Below are 20,326 nucleotides of genomic sequence, written 5' to 3'. Positions count from 1 at the left end.
CTCATTTTTTCGCATTTTATCAGGTAATGTTAATTGTAATATTTTTGCCAAATCTAACAGTCTGCTTTTAGTCTCTGTCCGTGACTGTCTCCACCCCCAACAACTTCAGAGCCTCTGAAAGAGCCATTGTACACAACACACTCCCCACTTAAACTAGAATACCACACCTGATAAGCAACCACAATATGCTCAACCCTCACTGTCTTTAAGTTCACTGAGCCAATCCAATAAATAGACTTTTATCTCCCTCGAGCCCCCAATTTGTTATGGGCCAGGGTTTTAGAGAACCCCAAAGTATCATGGAGTTCACCTGACCCACAACTTTTAATAGATTGTGGTATGGGGTGCACACGGCCCACTCTACAGGTGTGGTACAGCAAAATGGAAAAGTATTTTTTAAAGCAAAACAATGTTTATTCTATGAACTCAAGTGAACCTTCTTAAAACATACAGTGAACATCTTAGCAACCATTAATTCAAATACAATCCCCAAATAATACAACACTAAGTAATCCTTTAAGCTTTCCTTTTAACATCCATAAGACTTAAAACACCTTTCACCAGAAGCACATCAGGTTAAAGTCACTACTGTTATTAGTTTTAAATCACCAGGATCGATTTACAGTCTTTAGATTACAGAGAGAGATTCATATACCTTCTGGCTGTGACTGCAGCTACCCAGCTCTGAAAACGAAACTAAAACACACCCTGCAGCAAACAACCTAAAAGGAAAGTAAAAAGCCGACAGACAGCCCATCTCCACCATTCTTTGACATCACTGCAGTAGTAAACACCCATTTCTTAAAGGCATTCTCACTACAGATATTTATATACACATCCATTTAAAAACACCCATTTCTTAAAGGTACTCTCGCATGACAGCTCCAACAAGCATTGTGCAAAGAAATTCCTCTTAACCTCTTTCGTGGCTCTTTTCATGATGTTGTTGAACTGTTAACCCATCATCAATGGCTTCACACCAAAATAGGAAATGGTCTTTCCCTAATACGTCCATGAAAGCCTTTCAAAATGTACATAAGTTCCATTAAATCTCCTCTTTGCTTTCTCTGCCCTCATGCTATAGTCCCAGAAACTTGAATCTCTCCATGTAACTATAGTTTCCGATCCCTGGCATCATTCTGCTGAATCTATGGCACACATTTCTTCTGGCTTCATATCCTTCTTATTAAAGTGAACATCTGTTATAAATGTGGTGCAAGCAGAGTTTTTGATTCAAATTAATCTTTTTTTTTAACTCAGTTCTGCCTCATTTGGGAATATCTCTTTCTCTTCATATGCTTTTCGTATTCTTTGTGTTGAAGTACATCACTGTTTGAAAAAATAATTCTGTGGGAGGCTCAAAATCGGTTTTACACCAGTGAGAATATTCCACGGGATCTTCCGTTGGCGCCCACCATGACCGACCAGGAAACCCGCTGGAGGCCGGCATGAAAATCATATGCATGCTGCCAATGAGGTGCTGACGAAGGCCCAATCATCCAGCAGGAAGACACGATGGTGCGAAACAGGTCTGGAACAACAGTGGTTAGCACTGATGGTTCACAGTGCCAGGGACCCGGGATCGATTCCTGGCTTGGATTACTGTCTGTGTGGAGTTTGCACATTCTTTCCGTGTCTGCGTGGGTTTCCTCCGGGCTCCAGTTTCCTCCCACAAGTGTGGCGCCGGAGTGCGGCGACTAGGGGATTTTCACAGTAACTTTATTGCAATGTTAATGAAAGCCTACTTGTGATACTAATAGAGATTATTATTATTACTCATATGAACAGTGACTGGGGCTGCCACCAGAGCTCAGGATGGAGGCTGGCGACAGTCCTGGACCCCAGAACACCATAGCAGTGTGTCTGAAGGGTATTTGCAGGTGGACCTTCCAGGTTCGGTGTCCAGGAGAGGGTCCATGTTTAGAAAGTCCCTGGAGATTCATCTTCTTTCTCAGGAGGTCCACCTTCTGGCAACAAAGTGCACCCGGAGTTCCACCTTTTTACAATAGTGGATGAGTAATTGGGCGCCTTTACAAGCTGACACCCGGAAAGAATGGTGGACTACGTGCCGCGGAATATGGCAAATATGGCACAAAATTCCCCGTTGCATAATTAATGAGGTCGGGGCTGGAAGATTTGGCATGTTTTCCCACCAGCTTCTGCAGTGTGAAACAATTCATGGTCCCGCCCCCTGCCACAGGACTTAGTCCCAGGATGGAGTATTCCGCCCTTTGTTTTAACCCAGTGCCAGTATCAGCTACAAATATGGGAGAGGGATGAGAGCTACATCTACAATATGCTTTCATTGCTAAAGAACACCGCAGTTATCACGATGTGCTATTTCCATTTCCCACAACAATCACCTTTTTTATGTTCTAAGGAAATGTTATTCCCTCCAGGGACTGGTTTTATAATTGTCACAGGAGCATAGGGACAGGAGCAGTCTGTTTAGCCTTTCAAGCCTGTTCCACGATTCAGTGAGATCACTGTTGATCTGACACTTAACATTGTATTCCGTGACTTTGTCCCATATCCCTTAAAACCTTTGATTAACATAAATCAATCAATTTCAGATTCAAAATTAATAATTGATCTAGCATCAGTTTGTTTGAAGAGAGTTACAGACTATTGCGTGAAGAGGTCCTTCCTAATTTCACTCCTGAATAAGTCATACTGTCTTGAAACATTGGGCCGAATTGTCTCCAGAAATGGTGAAGTGTTAGGTTCAGTCAGAAAACTGTGGGGATCGGGCTGGGCTGGACGGGGTCAGATCAGGGGTCTCATCCGGGATGGCGGTCATGTGAAGCTTTGAGGCCTGCTTCCTTTCATGTTTAACACCCCATATCAGGGCAAAGCATAGATGCTGCCTGCCTGCCCTAAAGTCCACTCACAGGACAGAGCCATGCTGCAGTGTGTCTCTTGGAGAAGCATTTAATTACCCTTGGTTTCAAAGGCCTCTGTGTTTTCACTGTTGCCTTCTTTTATCCCTTTGTACTTTTTATCATTTTTGGGGGACACAGGATTGATACCAGTGATCATCGATGAGGGAGAGTTTCTGATGTCCATGGAGGAAGAGGTCTTTACCTTTAGTTTGAGATAGTGGAGCCCTTTAAAAATGGTGCCCTTTAAAAATGGTGCCCTGATCTCTGTGAAGCCGGGCTTCTCGATATGCTTATGCCTCTCCTCTTACAATGCCGCTGTAAAACACACCCCTATTCAAAAACAAAATGGTAATGTGTGGGAGGATCTCATCGGAAAATCTCTGGGGATCCCCACAATCCGCAGTTCCCTTGAAGGACCCCCCATGAGATTTGGCCAGTGGCTGCTGTTCCCTTGTGCACCCTGGAGGTAGGAGGACAGGGGTACTCACCTCCTTCCACCCTCTTGGAGTCCATCGCGTCTGTCCACGCTATTAAGGAACAGTAGTAATTGGTCCCCGGCTGATTATCCTACTGGTGGGTGGGAAGATTCAGTGAGGCCGGAACATCTGATTTCAATTTTGTTAATGAGATTGAAATTCATTGAAATGTGTGATAAAGCCAGGGGAGTCCAACGAGCTTCTTAAAAGTCCTTTATTTCAGCAACAGCATCATACATACACAGGGCCCAGTTCCCTTTCACCGGGTCCTCATTCCTTTTAGCTGTCTCTACAGCTGCCTTCCTTTTATGCTAGTGCTGGGTTAACTCAGTCCAATTGAACACGGGGAACAATCATCCCCAGGTGGATGAGTCCTGTGCAGGTTATTACAAAATGCATTTAATGAGCTTCTCACCCTTTGTGGGTGAGCTATGGTTCATGCCAGTGGGAGGACCATTGAAAATCGCAAACTTGTTGTGCCCAGCTCGCATCTGTTTTTGGCCTCGCTCCAAATTTTCCCGACATAGCGGGATTTATGCCGGGTGCGATGTGGCCGGGAAAATGCCCCCGTCAATTCTGTTTCTCTCTCCACAGAGACCTGCTGAGTTTATCCAGCATTTTCTGTTTTTCCTTCAGCCTGAAAGATCTGCTTCTATATTTTAGACAATGGACATGATTTAACTAAATGGGAACAAAGTCCCATAGCGAGCGCGCTTAGCCACGTGTTTCCCACTGCTCGCTGTGCCGAGAAATACAATGCTATAAAACGCGACTCACGTTTCATAAGGGGCATAAATGGGGAATGCGCAGCCAAGGCCGCATAAAGCCCCATTTTTTTCACTGAGGTGCTACGCGCGCCGGAACTGCGTAGCGTAGTGAGAGATCGGGACGCCATTTAAAAATGGTAACCCGATCTCCAAGACCCGTGAAGCGACCCCCCCCTCAAATCCCAATGCACTATGGGGGGTCCCCGGCCCGATCGTACCCACAGTACAAAGATGTGCAGGTTAGGTGGATTGACAATGCTAAATAGTCCCTAAATAGGCTGCAGGTTATATGGGATTACAGGTATAGGAGAGTGGGTCTGGTTAGGGTTAGACCCTCTTTCAGAGGGTTGGTACTGACTCAATTACCAAATGGCCTCCTTCTACACTGTAGGAATTCCAGTTCTATGTTTGTGAGTGCACAATTTACCTTTTCTCCCCTTTCTGCCAAAAAATGATTGTTCAAGTCCATTGATCTAAATATTTTGGGAGGCCATTCGCAGTGACAATGCCCAGTTTCTCTTTCTACAGCCTTGGAAATGAATAAACATCCTAAATTTGAGTCTTCACCATATTATTACACAGGTCATCTGATATTGGATGAAGACATGGATAGGACAACCTTCATTGTTAGTACTGGGCTGATTGGTTCTCTGGAAACCATGACGATATTTCTCAGCACCACTTTGGAACCTCAGACACAACAAAATGGCACCATGCAAGTGGTGTTCTCATCTGTGTTAATGCCTCTGGTAAGCAGCAGTGAGGAGAAGATTGAGTCAACAAGAAGAGACGAACAAGAGTAAGTGTTCATCGGTTTCTGCCTCATGTGAAGTTTTATGGCCAACTTTTAAATTAGTCTGTGGAATCTGGTGTTGCTAAATCGGCTAGCCGATTCTCAAAAACCTGTTAAGAGATAAAGTTTGGGCAGTGTGGCGGTCACTCACTGGCATCAAGGATAGGCTGCTAACAACAAAAAAGTATAGGGTCTTACTGTCGCTTGAGGGTGGGGGCAAGGTGGGGGTGGCTTAAGACAGCTGATCTACTTTATTTAGAATAGCTTTATGGCTTTGCTGTGGCTGATGTTTTGCTTGGAAGTGGGTAAAAGTGTCCGTGTAGTCCCATGCACATCTGGTGGGAGATAAATTTAGCCAAGGCTATAATGGGGAATCGGAATGGATGTAGAGATGCTCTATTTTAACTGCTCATTTCCCACTCATTATAGGGAGAGATAAAATCCCCCCTCCCCCCACACTCTAAAAGTCCACTTTGCCCATTGGTACCTTGGATTTGCCATCTGGACCCTTCAAGGACCCTGGGTAAAATCCTGCAACCCTAACACAAACAGTACTGGGCGGTGTTCCTACAACACATGGATTATAGTGATTCAAGAAGTCCACTACTTTCTCAAGGACAATCAGGGCAATAGACACTGGCCGAGCTAGCGACTCCCATATTTCATAAATTATTTTAAAAAAACATAATCCTATAGTCCAATGATGTGCAGGTTAGGTGGATTAGCAATGCTAAATTGCCCTTATTGTCCAAAATGGGGCACAAATTTGCATATTCCAAGAGGTTTCTTGCCTGAAACACGTGGGTGCTCTGGCTGTCTTTCTCATGACCGTACCCCAGATGAGGGTGGCTAGAACAGGCTGCTAAGTGACCTAATGTCATTGTAAGCCACATTGTCACTATTCCATTGGAAGGAGGCAATTAAAATTGAGTGTAGTCTGTGAATTAGTACGCAACTGTCTAAACTATTGAAGAATTGCTTGATCTGCTTTTTAAGGGAGGCATTAATCTTGTCAAATCACTTGGGCCAATACTTAAAATAAAATAGCAAAGGCATGTCTTTTAAATGTGTTTACATTTTGGTGTACAGATATTGGACAGTGTAATTACAATTCATGGGAGATATAGAATCGTATCCATTTTCCTACCCAGGTTATGAATTTGAAACCACCGCAAGACTATCATAACGATAACCTCTGCCACAATGAAATAAAAGGACATTTCAAACCACTCATTATGGAGTTGTGGTCGGAGTAACTGACTCCAGCCATTGTAAGGTTGGAATTGAAACATTGGGCGGGATTTATTGGCTGTTCACACCAGCGGGAAATTCTCGGGTTTCCCGGCAGAGAGGGGTGCTGTCAACAGGAAATCCCGTTGACAAGGGAGGGACCGGTAGATCCCGCTGGCGGGCTGCCTCCCGCGCCAAAAACACGCGGCGGGGTGGTCAGTAAATCCCTCCCATTGTCTACCCGTTTACATTTACTTTAAGTGAAAAGGGAAAATTTGGATCTGTAGACCCCAATACAGTTCAATTTTGTACCACCATTGGTCATATAGCAGACACAACAATCATTAATAATCCTGACATTTGCCGACCAGGAATTTTAACTAACTATCGATTGCCACTATTTTGACCACATGTTTGAGAGACTGATGCTGTCAGTGCAAGGCATTGGGTTTGATAATTGACTGTTTGTTTTGTTTTTCTGAACGTTATTACAATGGAATTTTCATCCCCCCCCGCCCCCCCCGCACAGTTTTAGCTCCACTGGTTGCTTTGGAGCAGGAGGATTGAAACCAGAAAAGTCCTCAACTAGTGGACACCGCAGTCTACCAGAGATCTTCACTGAACAAGTATTCAACCCAGTACCCTACGAATTTAGCTTTGAGATGCTAGTGCGAGGCCCGTGCCTCCTAGCAGGTAAGAGATTTTATAGTAAATGGCTGTAAACTCCAATGTTGTCAATATTTACCACTCTCATCTGATCAGGTTTTTATTGAACTCTCACTGAAGAAGTCTAATTTTACCATCGTACCTATTACAAGATAGAGAAATGGAGCAATATGGAATCCTTTAGTTGGACGTTATCTGTTTTTTTAACAGCAATCCTTTATTTATGTAAACAAATAGAGGGTATGTGACTAATTGAATCAGTTCCAATAGTTACTGAACCTTTGGGGTGGGGTGAGGGTGATTTTGGATTCTCCAGCAGCTGATTTGCAGTAAGTTCCTTGGCACCGTTGAAAAGAGTTCACATTGATTTAAAGGTAACCACACACACTGAATAAAAGTAAAGGGACACCTTAAATGAATTGTAATTGTGGAGGAGAATGAAACATCTGCTGGTACAACTGTCTGCATCGTAAATATTTTTCTAGTTATTCTGGTTATCTGATCCAGCTTCCAAGCCAGCAATGCGGAATATTCAGGGTGTCCAACATGACTATAACTTTGGATTCTTAATGGACTTCCTGCAAATAGACTGATATCCTTGTGTAGTCACCACTGATGTATATATTGTATCTATAGGATGTTGATATAGGTGCTTTACGGTAAGGCCCCTGTACTATAGGTACGGGGGTAGATCCCTGCCTGCTGGCTCTGCCCAGTAGGCGGAGTATAAATATATGTGCTCTCAGTACAGCAGCCATTTCGTCAGCTGCTGTAGGAGGCCACACATCTCAGTGTAATAAAGCCTCGATTACATCCCACTCTCGTCTTTGTGTAATTGATCGTGCATCAATTTATTACGCTGAGTTTTTCAGAAGATGGATCTCCGCATCAAGCCGGATCGCCTGCAGCTGCATCCGCAAGCAAACAACGGCAAAAAGGACTTTGAACATTGGCTAGCCTGTTTTGAAGCGTACATCGGGTCTGCACCGGACGGAATTCCAGAAACACAGAAGCTCCGGATCATTTACGCTGAGCTCCAACGTCTTTCCACTTGTCCAGGACACGCCGACCTACGCCGAGGCCATGGCGCTACTGAAGGAAAACTACGCTCAGCGGACTAACACACTCTACGCCAGGCACCTCCTCTCCACGCGGCGTCACCTTCCCGGTGAGTCGGTGGAAGATTTCTGGCGCGCCCTGCTCCCCCTAGTTAGAGACTGTGACTGTCAGGCCGTTTCGGCCATGGAACACTTGAATTTGCTAATGAGAGATGCATTTGTTACGGCATAGGGTCTGACTACATCCGCCAGCGCCTCTTAGAAGGGGCCACGCTCGACCTCGCAGCGACCAAAAAACTAGCGCTTTCACTTACGGTCGCATCACGCAACATTCAGTCCAATGCCCCCGACTGCGCGGCCCACCCCCCCCCTGTGCATCGTGGACTCCGCAGATGGCCACCCCATCGTGGACCCCATCAGCGACCGCCCTCAGCCAATCCCACGCCTGTGCTGCGTTGCAGCCAACCAACCCCGGGGCCCGAATGCTACTTCTGTGGGCAGTCAAAACACCCCCGACAGCGCTGCCTGGCGTGGAGCGCCCTCTGCAAGGCCTGTGGCAAGAAGGGACATTTTGCTGCAGTGTGCCAGGCCCGCTCAATCGTCGCTGTTGTCCCGGCACCCCCCACGTGCAGTCAGTGGGCGCTGCCATCTTCCCCTCCTCGGACCACGGCCAGTGGACGCCGCTATCTTGCCCGACTCGCAACACGTGCGGCCCGTGGGCGCCGCCAACTTGTTCCTCCCAGGACCAACGGCTGCCGCCATCTTGCTTCCCCCACGACACGTGCGGCCCGTGGGCGCCGCCATCTTACCTGACCCAGGACCCATGCCCGTCGGGCACCTCATCCGGCCGCTCATCGCCTGCAACCACCAACGACCAGCCGCGTCTTACCTCGGTCACGATTAACCAGTCTCGACCACACAACCTCGCGACTGCTTCAACTAAAGTGAAGGTCAACGGACACGAGATCTCCTGCCTGTTGGACTCCGGGAGCACTGAGAGCTTCATTCACCCCGATACGGTAAGGCGCTGCTCCCTCGCGGTACACCCCGCTAACCAGAGAATCTCCCTGGCCTCTGCGTCCCACTCCGTGACGATCCGGGGGTACTGCATCGCCACGCTCACTGTCCAGGGTGTGGAGCTCAGCGGCTTCCACCTCTACGTCCTCGCCCAACCTCTGCGCTGCCTTGCTACTCGGCCTGGACTTCCAGTGCAACCTCCAGAGCCTAACCCTGAAATTCGGCGGGCCCCTACCACCCCTTACTGTGTGCAGCCTCGCGACCCTTATAGAATCATAGAATCATAGAAGTTTACAGCATGGAAACAGGCCCTTCGGCCCAACCAGTCCATGCCGCCCAGTTTTTACCATTAAGCTAGTCCCAGTTGCCCGCACTTGGCCCATAACCCTCTATACCCATCTTACCCATGTAACTATCTAAATGCTTTTTAAAAGACACAATTGTACCCGCCTCTACTACTACCTCTGGAAGCCCATTCCAGACACTCACTACCCTCTGAGTGAAGAAATTGCCCCTCTGGGCCCTTCTGAATCTCTCCCCTCGCACCTTAAACCTATGCCCTCTAGTTTTAGACTCCCCTACCTTTGGGAAAAGATGTTGACTATCTACCTTATCTATGCCCCTCATTATTATGAAGCTCTCCTCATTCTTAAGGTCGACCCACCTTCCCTTTTTGCAAACCTAACCCCAGATTGCAAACCCATCGCCACCAGGAGCAGACGGTACAGCGCCCAGGACAGGACCTTCATCAGGTCTGAAGTCCAGCGGCTGCTTCGGAAAGGCATCATCGAGGCCAGCAACAGCCCCTGGAGAGCCCAAGTGGTAATGGTCAAAACTGGGGAGAAAAGCAGGATGATTACAGTCAGACCATCAATCGGTACACGCAGCTCGACGCCTACCCCCTCCTATGCCTATCTGATATGGTCAGATTGCACAGTACCGGGTCTTCTCGATAGTAGACCTGAAATCGGTCTACCACCAGCTCCCCATCCACAAGGCGGACCACCCAAACAGTTGATAAATTCTTGATTTCTCGAGGAATTAAGGGCTATGGAGAGAGCGGGTAAATGGAGTTGAAATCAGCCATGATTGAATGGTGGAGTGGACTCGATGGGCCGAATGGCCTTACTTCCGCTCCTATGTCTTATGGTCTTATAGTCTAACACTGCATTCGAAGCAGACGGCCGCCTTTACCACTTTCTTAGGGTTCCCTTCGGCGTCACCAACGGGGTCTCGGTCTTCCAGCGGGAGATGGACTGAATGGTTGACCGGTAAGGGCTGCGGGCCACTTTCCCGTACCTGGATAATGTCACCATCCGTGGCCACGACCAGCAGGACCATGACACTAACCGTGCCAAATTTCTCCACACTGTCATTCTCCTCAACCTCACGTATAACAAGGAGAAGTGCGTGTTCAGCACGAACCGCTTAGCCATCCTTGGCTATGTGGTCCAGAACGGAGTTCTGGGGCCCGACCCCGATCGCATGCGTCCCCTCATGGAACTCCCCCTCCCCCACTGCCCCAAGGCCCTCAAACATTGCCTGGGGTTCTTTTTGTATTACACCCAGTGGGTCCCAAACTATGCGGACAAGGCCCGCCGACTCATTCAATCCACTGTTTTCCCTCTGACGACCGAGTCTCACCAGGCCTTTAACCGTATCAAGGCCGACATCGCCACGGCCGCGATGCACGCAGTCAACGAGACGCTCCCCTTCCAAGTTGAGAGCGATGCTTCAGACGTCACTCTGACCGCCACCCTCAACCAGGCAGGCAGGCCTGTGGCATTCTTTTCCCGCACCCTCCATGCCTCCGAAATTCGACACTCCTCCTCGAAAAAGAGGCCCAAGCCATCGTTGAAGCTGTGCGGCATTGGAGGCATTACCTGGCCAGCAGGAGATTCACTCTCCTCACTGACCAACGGTTGCATTCATGTTTAATAACACGGGGCAAGATCAAAAACAATAAAATCTTGAGGTGGAGGATTGCGCTCTCCACCTACATTTACGAGATTTTGTATCGCCCCGGTAAGCTCAACGAGCCCCCCTATGCCCTACCCCGAGGCACATGTGCCAGCGCACAAGTGGACCGACTTCAGACCCTGCACGAAAACCTCTGTCACCCAGGGGTTTTTACCATTTCATCAAGGCCCGCAACCTGCCCTACTCCATCGAGGAAGTCAGGGCGATCACCAGAGACTGCCAGGTCTGCGCAGAGTGTAAAACACACTTCTACTGGCCAGACCGTGCGTGCCTGGTGAAGGCCTCCCGCCCCTTTGAACGCCTCAGTGTGGACTTCAACAGGCCCCTCCCCTCCACCGACCGCAACAAGTACTTTCTCAGTGTGGTCGATGAATATTCCCGATTCCCCTTTGCCGTCCCATGCCCCGACATGACGTCTGCCACCGTCATCAGAGCCCTCAACACCATCTTCGCTCTGTTGGGCTTCCCCTCCTACGTCCATAGCGACCGGGGATCCTCATTCATGAGCGATGAGCTGCGCCAGTAACTGCTCAACAGGGGCATTGCCTCAAGCAGGACGACCAGCTACAGCCCCAGGGGAAACGGACAGGTGGAGAGGGAGTCCAGACCGTCCAGCCGGCCCTACGGTCCAGAAATCACCTGGCCTCCTGCTGGCAGGAGGTCCTCTCCGACGCACTTCACTCCATTCAGTCGCTCCTGTGCACCGCGACTAATGAAACCCCCCATGAATGTCTCTTTGCCTTCCCTAGGAAGTCCACCTCCGGGGTTTCGCTCCCGACATGGCTGGCAGCCCCAGGACCCGTTCTCCTCCGTAGACACGTTCGACTCCACAAGGCGGACTCGTTGGTTGAGAGGGTACAGCTACTTCACGCCAACCCGCAGTACGCCTACATAGCGTACCCCGACGGCGGCCAAGACACAGTCTCCCTCAGGGACCTGGCACCAGATATGTCACGTAAAACAGGAAAAGAAATTTAATTTAACTGGAAGAAACCCTGTTTTACCGAGACCATGCAATTATTCATTATCTTTAATAAATATTCAAGGCAGACGTGAGTGTAGAAATAATCAATAGTTTAAGTCAATCTAGCAGATTTGTTCCTGCAGCCTCTGTATTAAACACAATTACTTCTGACAGAAGGAATCTAAAGGGTTTCCAGACAATCTAATGTAGTAAATCACTGATTTTAAGCACAGTGCAACAAGGTTCTGAATAATAATAAGGGTGATGTTGTTTTTGTCGATGAATGTAAGTATTGGGCTTTAAAAGTGCAGATCTAATTGAATATACGAGAGATTGCTCTTACACTGAAATCCAATTACCCTAATGGAGGGGGCGGTGGTGGTTGTAAAGAGACACCAGAATGGATCGGTTAAATGCTGCTGGAAAAATGTCAGGAAGGTAGTCGTGGTAAAAACAAAATGGAATGAGAAAGCAAGTCGCTCAAATCACAGCTCATCACCCGACCCAATGGAAAAGGTTTCATTTTAGATGGACTGGATGAGCAGTAGCATTTGGCAGAGGGAGGAAAATGAGTACTCCTCAAGACCCCATTGACTCCAGGCCATGGCAAAAAGAGTGCCCTATGAGCCAGGAGAAGGTAGGTAGGCCGATGGTGGTGGGGGTTGAGGAGTGGTGCTGGGAGGTATGTGGCAGCTGGGAGGGTGAGCAGCCCAAGCAGGCTTTGCGGCCCTACAAAGATGCAACAAAAGTTGTCCGTGGCTCCTCTTCAGTAAGATCTCAGCTATAATACTAGGACTTGTGCTCCAGAACTACCCATGAACCTATTCAAACTGTCCCAGAGCAGCTACATAATTGGTAGCAACCCGACAACGTGGGAAAAATGCCAAAATATGTCCTTTCCCCCAAAACTGCCAATTACAGCCTTGTCAGTCTACTCTCAATTATCAGCAAAGTGGTTAAAGTGACAGTGATAAAGGGCAGCACAGTGGCGCAGTGGTAGCACTGCAGTCTCACGGCGCCAAGGTCCCAGGTTCGATCCCGGCTCTGGGTCACTGTCCGTGTGGAGTTTACACATTCTCCCCGTGTTTGTGTGGGTTTCGCCCCCACAACCCAAAGATGTGCAGGGTAGGTGGATTGAAGACGCTAAAATTGCCCCTTAATTGGAAAAAAATGAATTGGGTACTCTAATTTTATTTTTAAAAAAGTGACAGTGATGTCAAGTGACTCTTGCTCAGCAACCATCTGCTCATCAATGGTCTGTTTGATTTACACCGACTCCAGACATCATTACAACCTTGGTCCAAACCTGGTAAGAAAAGTTAAAATCCAGAGGTGAGGTGAGTCATTATGGTAGCATTTGATCGAGTATGGCATCAAGGAGCCCCAGCAAAATTGAAGTCAATGGCGATCAGGGGGAAACTTTCCATTCCTTGGAGTCATATTTAACACAAAGGAAGTTGGTTGTGGTTGTTGAAGATTAATCACCTTAGCCCCAGGCCATCACTGTACGACTCCTCAGGGTAGTGTTTTATGCCCAACCATCTTCAACTGCTTCAGCAATGAGTTTTGTCATTGCACAGTGCACAATGTTAAGTTGCATTTACAACTCCTCAGATAGTGAAACAATCCTTGCCTGCATGCAGGACATATTGTTTTTGGATGATGGGTATATAATGTACATTCATTCACATATTGCCATGTGACCTGTGCACCAGTACTGAGAGGGGAAGTTGGGGAGGGTGCCGGAGGTCACTCTTGCATAGCTACAGGCACGGCATGTAAGGGCAGTTGAGGATCTATCGCCTGTGTCCTCATTCCTGCACAACCACACAATAATACAGTGGGGGGTTTGTCTCCTGCCACCCAAAGAGTCGGTCGCGTTGTCCAACTACCCCACAGCCTCAATGAAGCTCCAGAAGTAAAAAAAGCAGTTCGGAACAGTATTGCTATTGCCCCCTTTTACTGGTTCTATGTTAAAATATACAAGACCAGTTCTTATATCCCCATTTGACAAGTTTTTTCCAGGTAAATGCCCCTCATTTGAGAGGAGGTCTCACTTTAGAGAGCTGCCAGCCAACCTACTTGATTGGCAACCCTCGAGTCCCTGCAGAGACAGCGCTACAGTGGATGGAAGAAGAACTACATCAACCTGCTTGTGCCTAAGTGTCAGAGCCAGTGGAGAGATGATGGCGTAGTGTTAATGTTACTAAGCCAGTAATTGAGAGGTCAAGCTAATGTTCTGGGGACACAGATTCAAATCCCTTTGGAATGCAAATTCAATTAATAAATCTGGAATATTGGTGACCATGAAACCATTGTTGATTGTCGTGAAATTCCACCTGCCTATCTGGTTCAATCCTTACCTGATCTGGCCTACATATGATTTGACAATGTGGTTGACTTTATTGTTTTAAAAAAAAATTCTGATTCAGGGGCAATTTAGCGTGGCCAATCCAACTGCCCTGCACACCTTTGGGTTGTGAGGGTGAAACCCACGCAGACACGGGGAGAATGTGCAAACTCCGCATGGACAGTGAACCGAGCCCAGTATCGAACTGGGGTCCTCGGCATCGTGAGGCAGCAGTGCTAACCATTGTGCCACCGTGCCACTGTGGTTGACGCTTAACTGTCCTCTGAAATGGCCGAGCAAGCCATTCAGTTCAAGGGGAAGTAGGGATGGACAACAAATGCTGGCACCAGTGAAGCTCACATCCTATGACATTTTCTTTAAAATGAGTACATCGGAGGGAAGGCCTCGAGTGGGGGGGGGGGGGGGGGGGGGGGTTTGCTGGGTAAGTGATCTGGGTTTTGGGGCAGCAGTCTGGGGAGGCAGGGATGGCTGGTGGCCATTGAGCCTTAAGAGAAGGCACTCCCTGCTCTTCGCCACCATCCCCCTTCCCCGGGATCTAATTTTGATTCATTCCCACTTCCCCCCCACAGAGACTCAATGTGCCTGTCTGCCTAAAAATTGGAGCAAGAGTGGGCTTCCCATCTGATACCTTGCCTGTCCCTGCCCAAAATTCCAGTGTGCAGGTGGGAACCCAGATGAAATCCTGTTGCTGCAATTTCACACTTACCCCCTCCCCCTTTCCCCTCACCGCTTCTCGCCTGCTTTGGGAGGGGGGCGGGGGTGCAGAAGTTAGGCCCTGGTTAATGTTCAGAATTGGGTTGATAAGTATCATAAGGCCATAACACTTAGGAGAAGATGAAGGCCACTTGGCCAATCGAGTCTGCTCCACCATTCAATGAAATCATGGGTAATCTGATATAATTCTCAATTCCACTTTCCCACCTTATCCCCATAACCCTTGATTCCCTTACTGATTAAAACTCTGTCTACCTTAGTGTTGAACATACCTAACGACCCAGCCTCTACAGCTCTCTGTGGTAAAGAATTTCACAGACGCATTACCCTCTGAGAGAAGAAATTCCTCCTCATCTCTTCCTCTAAGATTGTGATCTCTTGTTCTAGACTCTCCCACAAGAGAAAGCATCCTCTCAGCATCTACGTGTCAAGCCCCCTGAGAATTCTATATGTTTCAATAAAGTCACCCCTCATTCTTCTGAACTCTAATGAGTACAGACCCAACCTACTTAACTGCTCCTCATAAGAAAATGTCTCCATACCTAGGAACTTTCTCTGGGCTGCCTCCAATGTCAGTATATCTTCCCTTAGATAAGAGGGCCAAAACTTCATAGTATTCCAGCTATGGTCTAACTCGTGCCTTATATAGTTTTAGCAGGCTTCCCTATTTTCATATTCCATTCCCTTTAAAGTAAGGGCCAACATTCCATTTGCCTTCCCAATCACCTGCTGAACTTGCATGCTAGCGTTTTGTGACTTTTGCCCAAATTCCTCTGTGCTACAATTTTCTGCAGTCTTTCTCCATTTAAATAATATTCAGCTCCTTTATTCTTCCTACCAAAGTGCATAACTTTACATTTTCCTACATTATATTCCATCTGTCAAGTGTTTTGCCCACTCACCTAACTTGCCTACATTCACTCCACCCAAGTGCCTTTGTTTGACATTCAATGTCATTACAATCATCAGACCTCCCACGTTAGCATCCTGGGGTTTAGCAATTGCTCAAAACCGTAACCCATATAATTACTGGGGCTACATGAATAGTTCAGAGGCTGGGAATTCTGCAGCAAGTAACTCACCCCCTGACTTCCCAAAGCATTTCTATCATCTACAGGACAGAAGTCAGAAGTGTAATGGAATACTCTCCGTTTGTCTGGTGAGTACAGCTCCAAAAACACTCATTGCAGGACTAGGTAGCCCGCTTGATCAACACCCCTTTCACCAACCTAAACATTCACTCCCTCCACCATCAGTACACAATGGCAGCTGTGTGTACCATCTACCAAACTGCACTGCAGCTACTTTCCAAGCCTCCTTCAACAACACCTTACAAACCCGCGACCCCTACCATTTAGAACAAAGGCAGCAAGCGCATGGAAACCATTTCCAATTTCCCTCCCAATCACACAACACTTGAAAATATATCAGCATTCCTTAATTTTTGCTGTGTCAAAATCCTGGAACTCGCTGCCTAATAGCACTATGTGTGTAACTTTATCCATTTAACTGCTGTGATTTAAGAAAGTGATACATCACCCTTCTTGAGGGCACTTGGCGATTAAAAGTGACACCCACAGCTCATGAATGAATGAATAAAAGAATGTGCATAGCTCATGGCCTTTTTACTACTGTTCAAAAATCGCAAAAATATGTGACATAGGACTGTGAATTGTATATGGAATGAGACCTGGAATGACACAGGGCAGGCTGGCTGTTAAGCCTGTAGCCCCGGGGAATGATCACAGCTTCAACTCTGAGGGTGGGAATGAGGTGGATGGTTATTCGCCAACATTTCCCTGATGCTAATGCTCATTTCAACCAGCAGAAAGCCGCAAAATCTCTCCCCAGATTCCTCAACTTTTAACTTCTCTTGTTTTGTAGGTGTAGAGAGTCCCACACATGCATTGCGGGCTGGTGCGGATCCTATTGCTAGGTCTGCCTCAACTCTGTACATCACATTGGCAGAGAAGCATCAGTATGACAGGAACCTGAAAATCGTTTTACATCCTTGTGGTAAACTTTATCCTTTTTCTTGTGGAATATATAGGAATCCGATCTATATTATCCTTGTTGTGATGCTGTATATGCAATGTTTCATTCTGATTTTGAGACTGAGGGGATAATTTTATCTCCTTGACAGGATTGGTACAAGCCCGGGTTAGAGTCATAGAGGTCTACAGCACAGAAAAGGCCCTTCAGCCCATCGCGTCTGTGCCAGTTAAAAACAATCATCCCATGTTCCTGTACTTGGCCCATATGCCTGGAATCGCAAAAGCACGTTAAAATACTTCTTAAATGTTATGACGGTCTCTGCCTCCACTGGTTCCAGACTCCCACCGCCCTCTGGGTGAAAAAGTGTTTCCTCATAGTCCCTCTAAACCTCCTGCCCCTTACCGTAAATCTATGCCCCTGGTCTTCGGCCTCTCCACCAAGGAGAAATGTTTCTTCCTGTCTACTCTATCTATGCCCCTCATAAATTTATCCATCTCAATCATGTCCCCCTTAGTCTCCTCTGCCCCAAGGAAAACAATCCCAGTCTATCCAATCTCTCTTCATAGATAAAACTCTCCAGCCCAGGCAACATCCTGGTAAATCTCCTCTGCCCCCTTTCCAGTGCTATCACATCCCTGCTACAATGTGGATTCCAGAACTGCACACAGTACTCAAATTGTGGCCAAACCAAAGTTTTATACAGTTCCAGCATAACCTCATTGATCTTAAACTCTATGCCTCGGCTAATAAAGGCAAGTGTACCATATGCCTTCTTAACCATTGTATCCACCTGCTCTGCTACCTTAAGGGACCGGTGTACATGCACACCTAAGTCCATCTGATCCTTGGTGCTTCCCAGGGTACTGCCATTCATCATGTATTCTCTTGCCTGGTTTGTCTTGCCCAAGTGCATCATCTCACACTTATCTGGATTGAATTCCATTTACAACTGATCAGCCCATCTGACCAGCCCATTTATATCCCCTTGAAAGGCTATCCTACTCATTATGTACCAGCACAACAATTTTTGTATCATCTGCAAACTTATTGATCAAACCGCCTACATTCATATCTAAATCATTTATATAAACCACAAACCGCAAGGATCTAAACACTGATCCCTGCGGGACCCCACTGGACACAGCTTCCAGTCAGAAAAAGACCCCTTGACCATCACCCTCTGCTTACTGGCACTCAGCCAATTCTGGATATAATGTTCCAAATTTCCTTGGATCCCATGGGCTCTTACCTTCACTATCAGTCTCACATAATAAATAATGTGGGACCTTATCAAAAGTCTTGCTGAAGTCCAAGTAGACTATGTCAAATGCATTGCCCTCATCTGCACACCTGGTCACCTCTTCAAAAAATTAAATCAAGTTAGTCAGACATGAACTCCACTTAACAAAACTCTGCTGACTGATCTTGATTAATCCCTGCCTCTCCAAATGCAGGTTAATTCTTTCTCTCAGAATTGCTTCCATAGTTTCCACTGAAGTTAGACTGACTGGTTTGTAGTTTCCTGGTTTACCCCTTTCCTCCCTTCTTGAATAATGGTATTACTTTGACTATCCTCCAGCACCTCTCCTGTGGCCAGAGAGGAAACAAAAATTATTGCCAGTGCCCCTGCTATTGCCTCCCTTGCTTCACTCAATAATAGCCTGCGATACATTTCATCTGGGCCTGGAAATTTATCGACTTGTAAGTCTGCCAGACCACTCAGAACCTCCTCTCTGCCTGTGTTAATTTCTTTAATTTTATCACAGTCCATCTCCCTGACTTCTATACCCACACCGTCCCCCTCACTAGTGAGCACTGAAACAGAGGGCACGATGTTTTGGCCACACTGTGCCCAAAAAGCAGTGTGCCGCACGCAACGCAACATGGCCGGTAAATGATCAGCATTATTTTGATACCAGTGGTCATGTCACAATGATTGCCTTATTACCCACCATTTATTGATATTCTACAACTTGGCTACATTGAAATCTCTCTGTCATAGCTCGGATTAGCAATTATAACAGGTCAATGCCTGTGGTAATACCAGGTATTGCGGTACCAGAGAGAGGAATAACCATTGGCGGTCCAACGGTCGGTGGCCTTCATGTTCGATAATGCACAGCGAGGCAAGATCAAGAACGACAAGACCTTGCGGTGGAGGATCGAACTCTCCACCTTCAATTACGAGATCTTGTGCCTCCCTAAATATAATCAATCTACCTCCACCTAATCATACAGCTTATTGTCATCAGAAAATGTTTTTCGATGACAGTAATTATTTTCCATGGCATTCACAAATATTGAGAATAGCAGATGTCCCATGGAGATCCCCTGTGACACTGCTGGTTTATTTTTCCGAAGTGCAGTATCTTCCATTAATCTTCACTCTGTTTTCGATTGCTAAACCGCATCTGTTCATTTTGATAATCTGTCATCTACATGCCTTAAACTTTCCTGTTCATTTCGCATGAGAAACTTGGTTCAGAGTCTTTTGAAAATTCAATTAAGTTACCATCTACTAGATTATCTTCATCCTTTAGTCTAGTTACTTCTTCCAGCAATTCCAGGGAGATTATAAGGCCTAGTCTATTACCTCTGAAACCATTGCTCCCTCGCTGCCTTGACAACCTTAGAATTTCATAACCGTATTGGCGTTTTGCCCTTGTTAATTTGAAAAGGTTTACTACAGATACCTTGCACACATTACATTGGAAAATAATTATACAAAGCGGCAAAAATAATTTGGGGCATTAGATTTTCAGTAAGTGTACTGGGCCAATTGTTGTAGATGCCAACTGTTGCCTAAACCTGAGGTCAGCTAATTCCATACCATTCTGAGATCCAATCTGGCCTCTAACTCAGTCCCACATTAAGTGGAGCATTTACAGCTGAGTGGTCACAGGAGCTAACTACATATTTTTGCAGCTAATATGTACTCCATTATACTTCCACATCTAGCCCTACTAGGGGAGCCCAAGGAAGGGAAATAAAGAGAGTGAAGGGGAATTCGCCAGAATATTGAATTTAGTATAAGAATTTCAGCATTCAACATTCCTGGGGAAAGGGGAAGATGCAAGATAGATTTTTTAGGGCACTCGGCACGATTCAGCGGACAAATGTCAAAGTCTGCTGTTGGGCTGTTTGGCGGGGTTTTTCTCGTCGGCTGCAGCCCGCTATTCAACGGCACTTTGCCATTTTCTTTAGCTTTGGGGAGTTTCTCCTCGCTGAGGTCATACTGAGAAAGATTTACTGTGAACTGCTCTGCGCTGCTCGTGTGCCATTTTGAACGGCCGCACCAATTGCCTGGGTGCCAGGCAGGCGGTGGCCAGGTGCCGGGGGAGTGCCAGATTAATACCCTGCCCTGTCCCTGACCACCTGGAGGTCTCTAATGGCCTGCGAGACCCCCTGAGGTA

General features: G+C 46.9%; 1 protein-coding gene across 5 annotated transcripts in view; it reads left to right on the top strand.

Moving 5' to 3' along the window:
- vwa5b2 (von Willebrand factor A domain containing 5B2) overlaps positions 1-20,326 on the top strand; it is a 235,914-nt gene that overhangs the window by 107,746 nt on the left and 107,842 nt on the right. For all 5 annotated transcript variants that reach the window (XM_072474096.1, XM_072474098.1, XM_072474099.1 and 2 more), the window contains 3 exons: positions 4,708-4,924; positions 6,678-6,841; positions 16,803-16,934. In XM_072474096.1, the coding sequence (XP_072330197.1) occupies positions 4,708-4,924; positions 6,678-6,841; positions 16,803-16,934 (513 nt within the window). The remainder of the gene's footprint in view (positions 1-4,707; positions 4,925-6,677; positions 6,842-16,802; positions 16,935-20,326) is intronic.

This window comes from Scyliorhinus torazame, chromosome 14 (assembly GCF_047496885.1).
Source record: "Scyliorhinus torazame isolate Kashiwa2021f chromosome 14, sScyTor2.1, whole genome shotgun sequence".
NCBI classification, from domain to species: Eukaryota; Metazoa; Chordata; class Chondrichthyes; order Carcharhiniformes; family Scyliorhinidae; genus Scyliorhinus; species Scyliorhinus torazame.
Note: the sequence above shows the minus strand (reverse complement) of the source record. Positions and strands in the feature narration are given on the sequence as shown.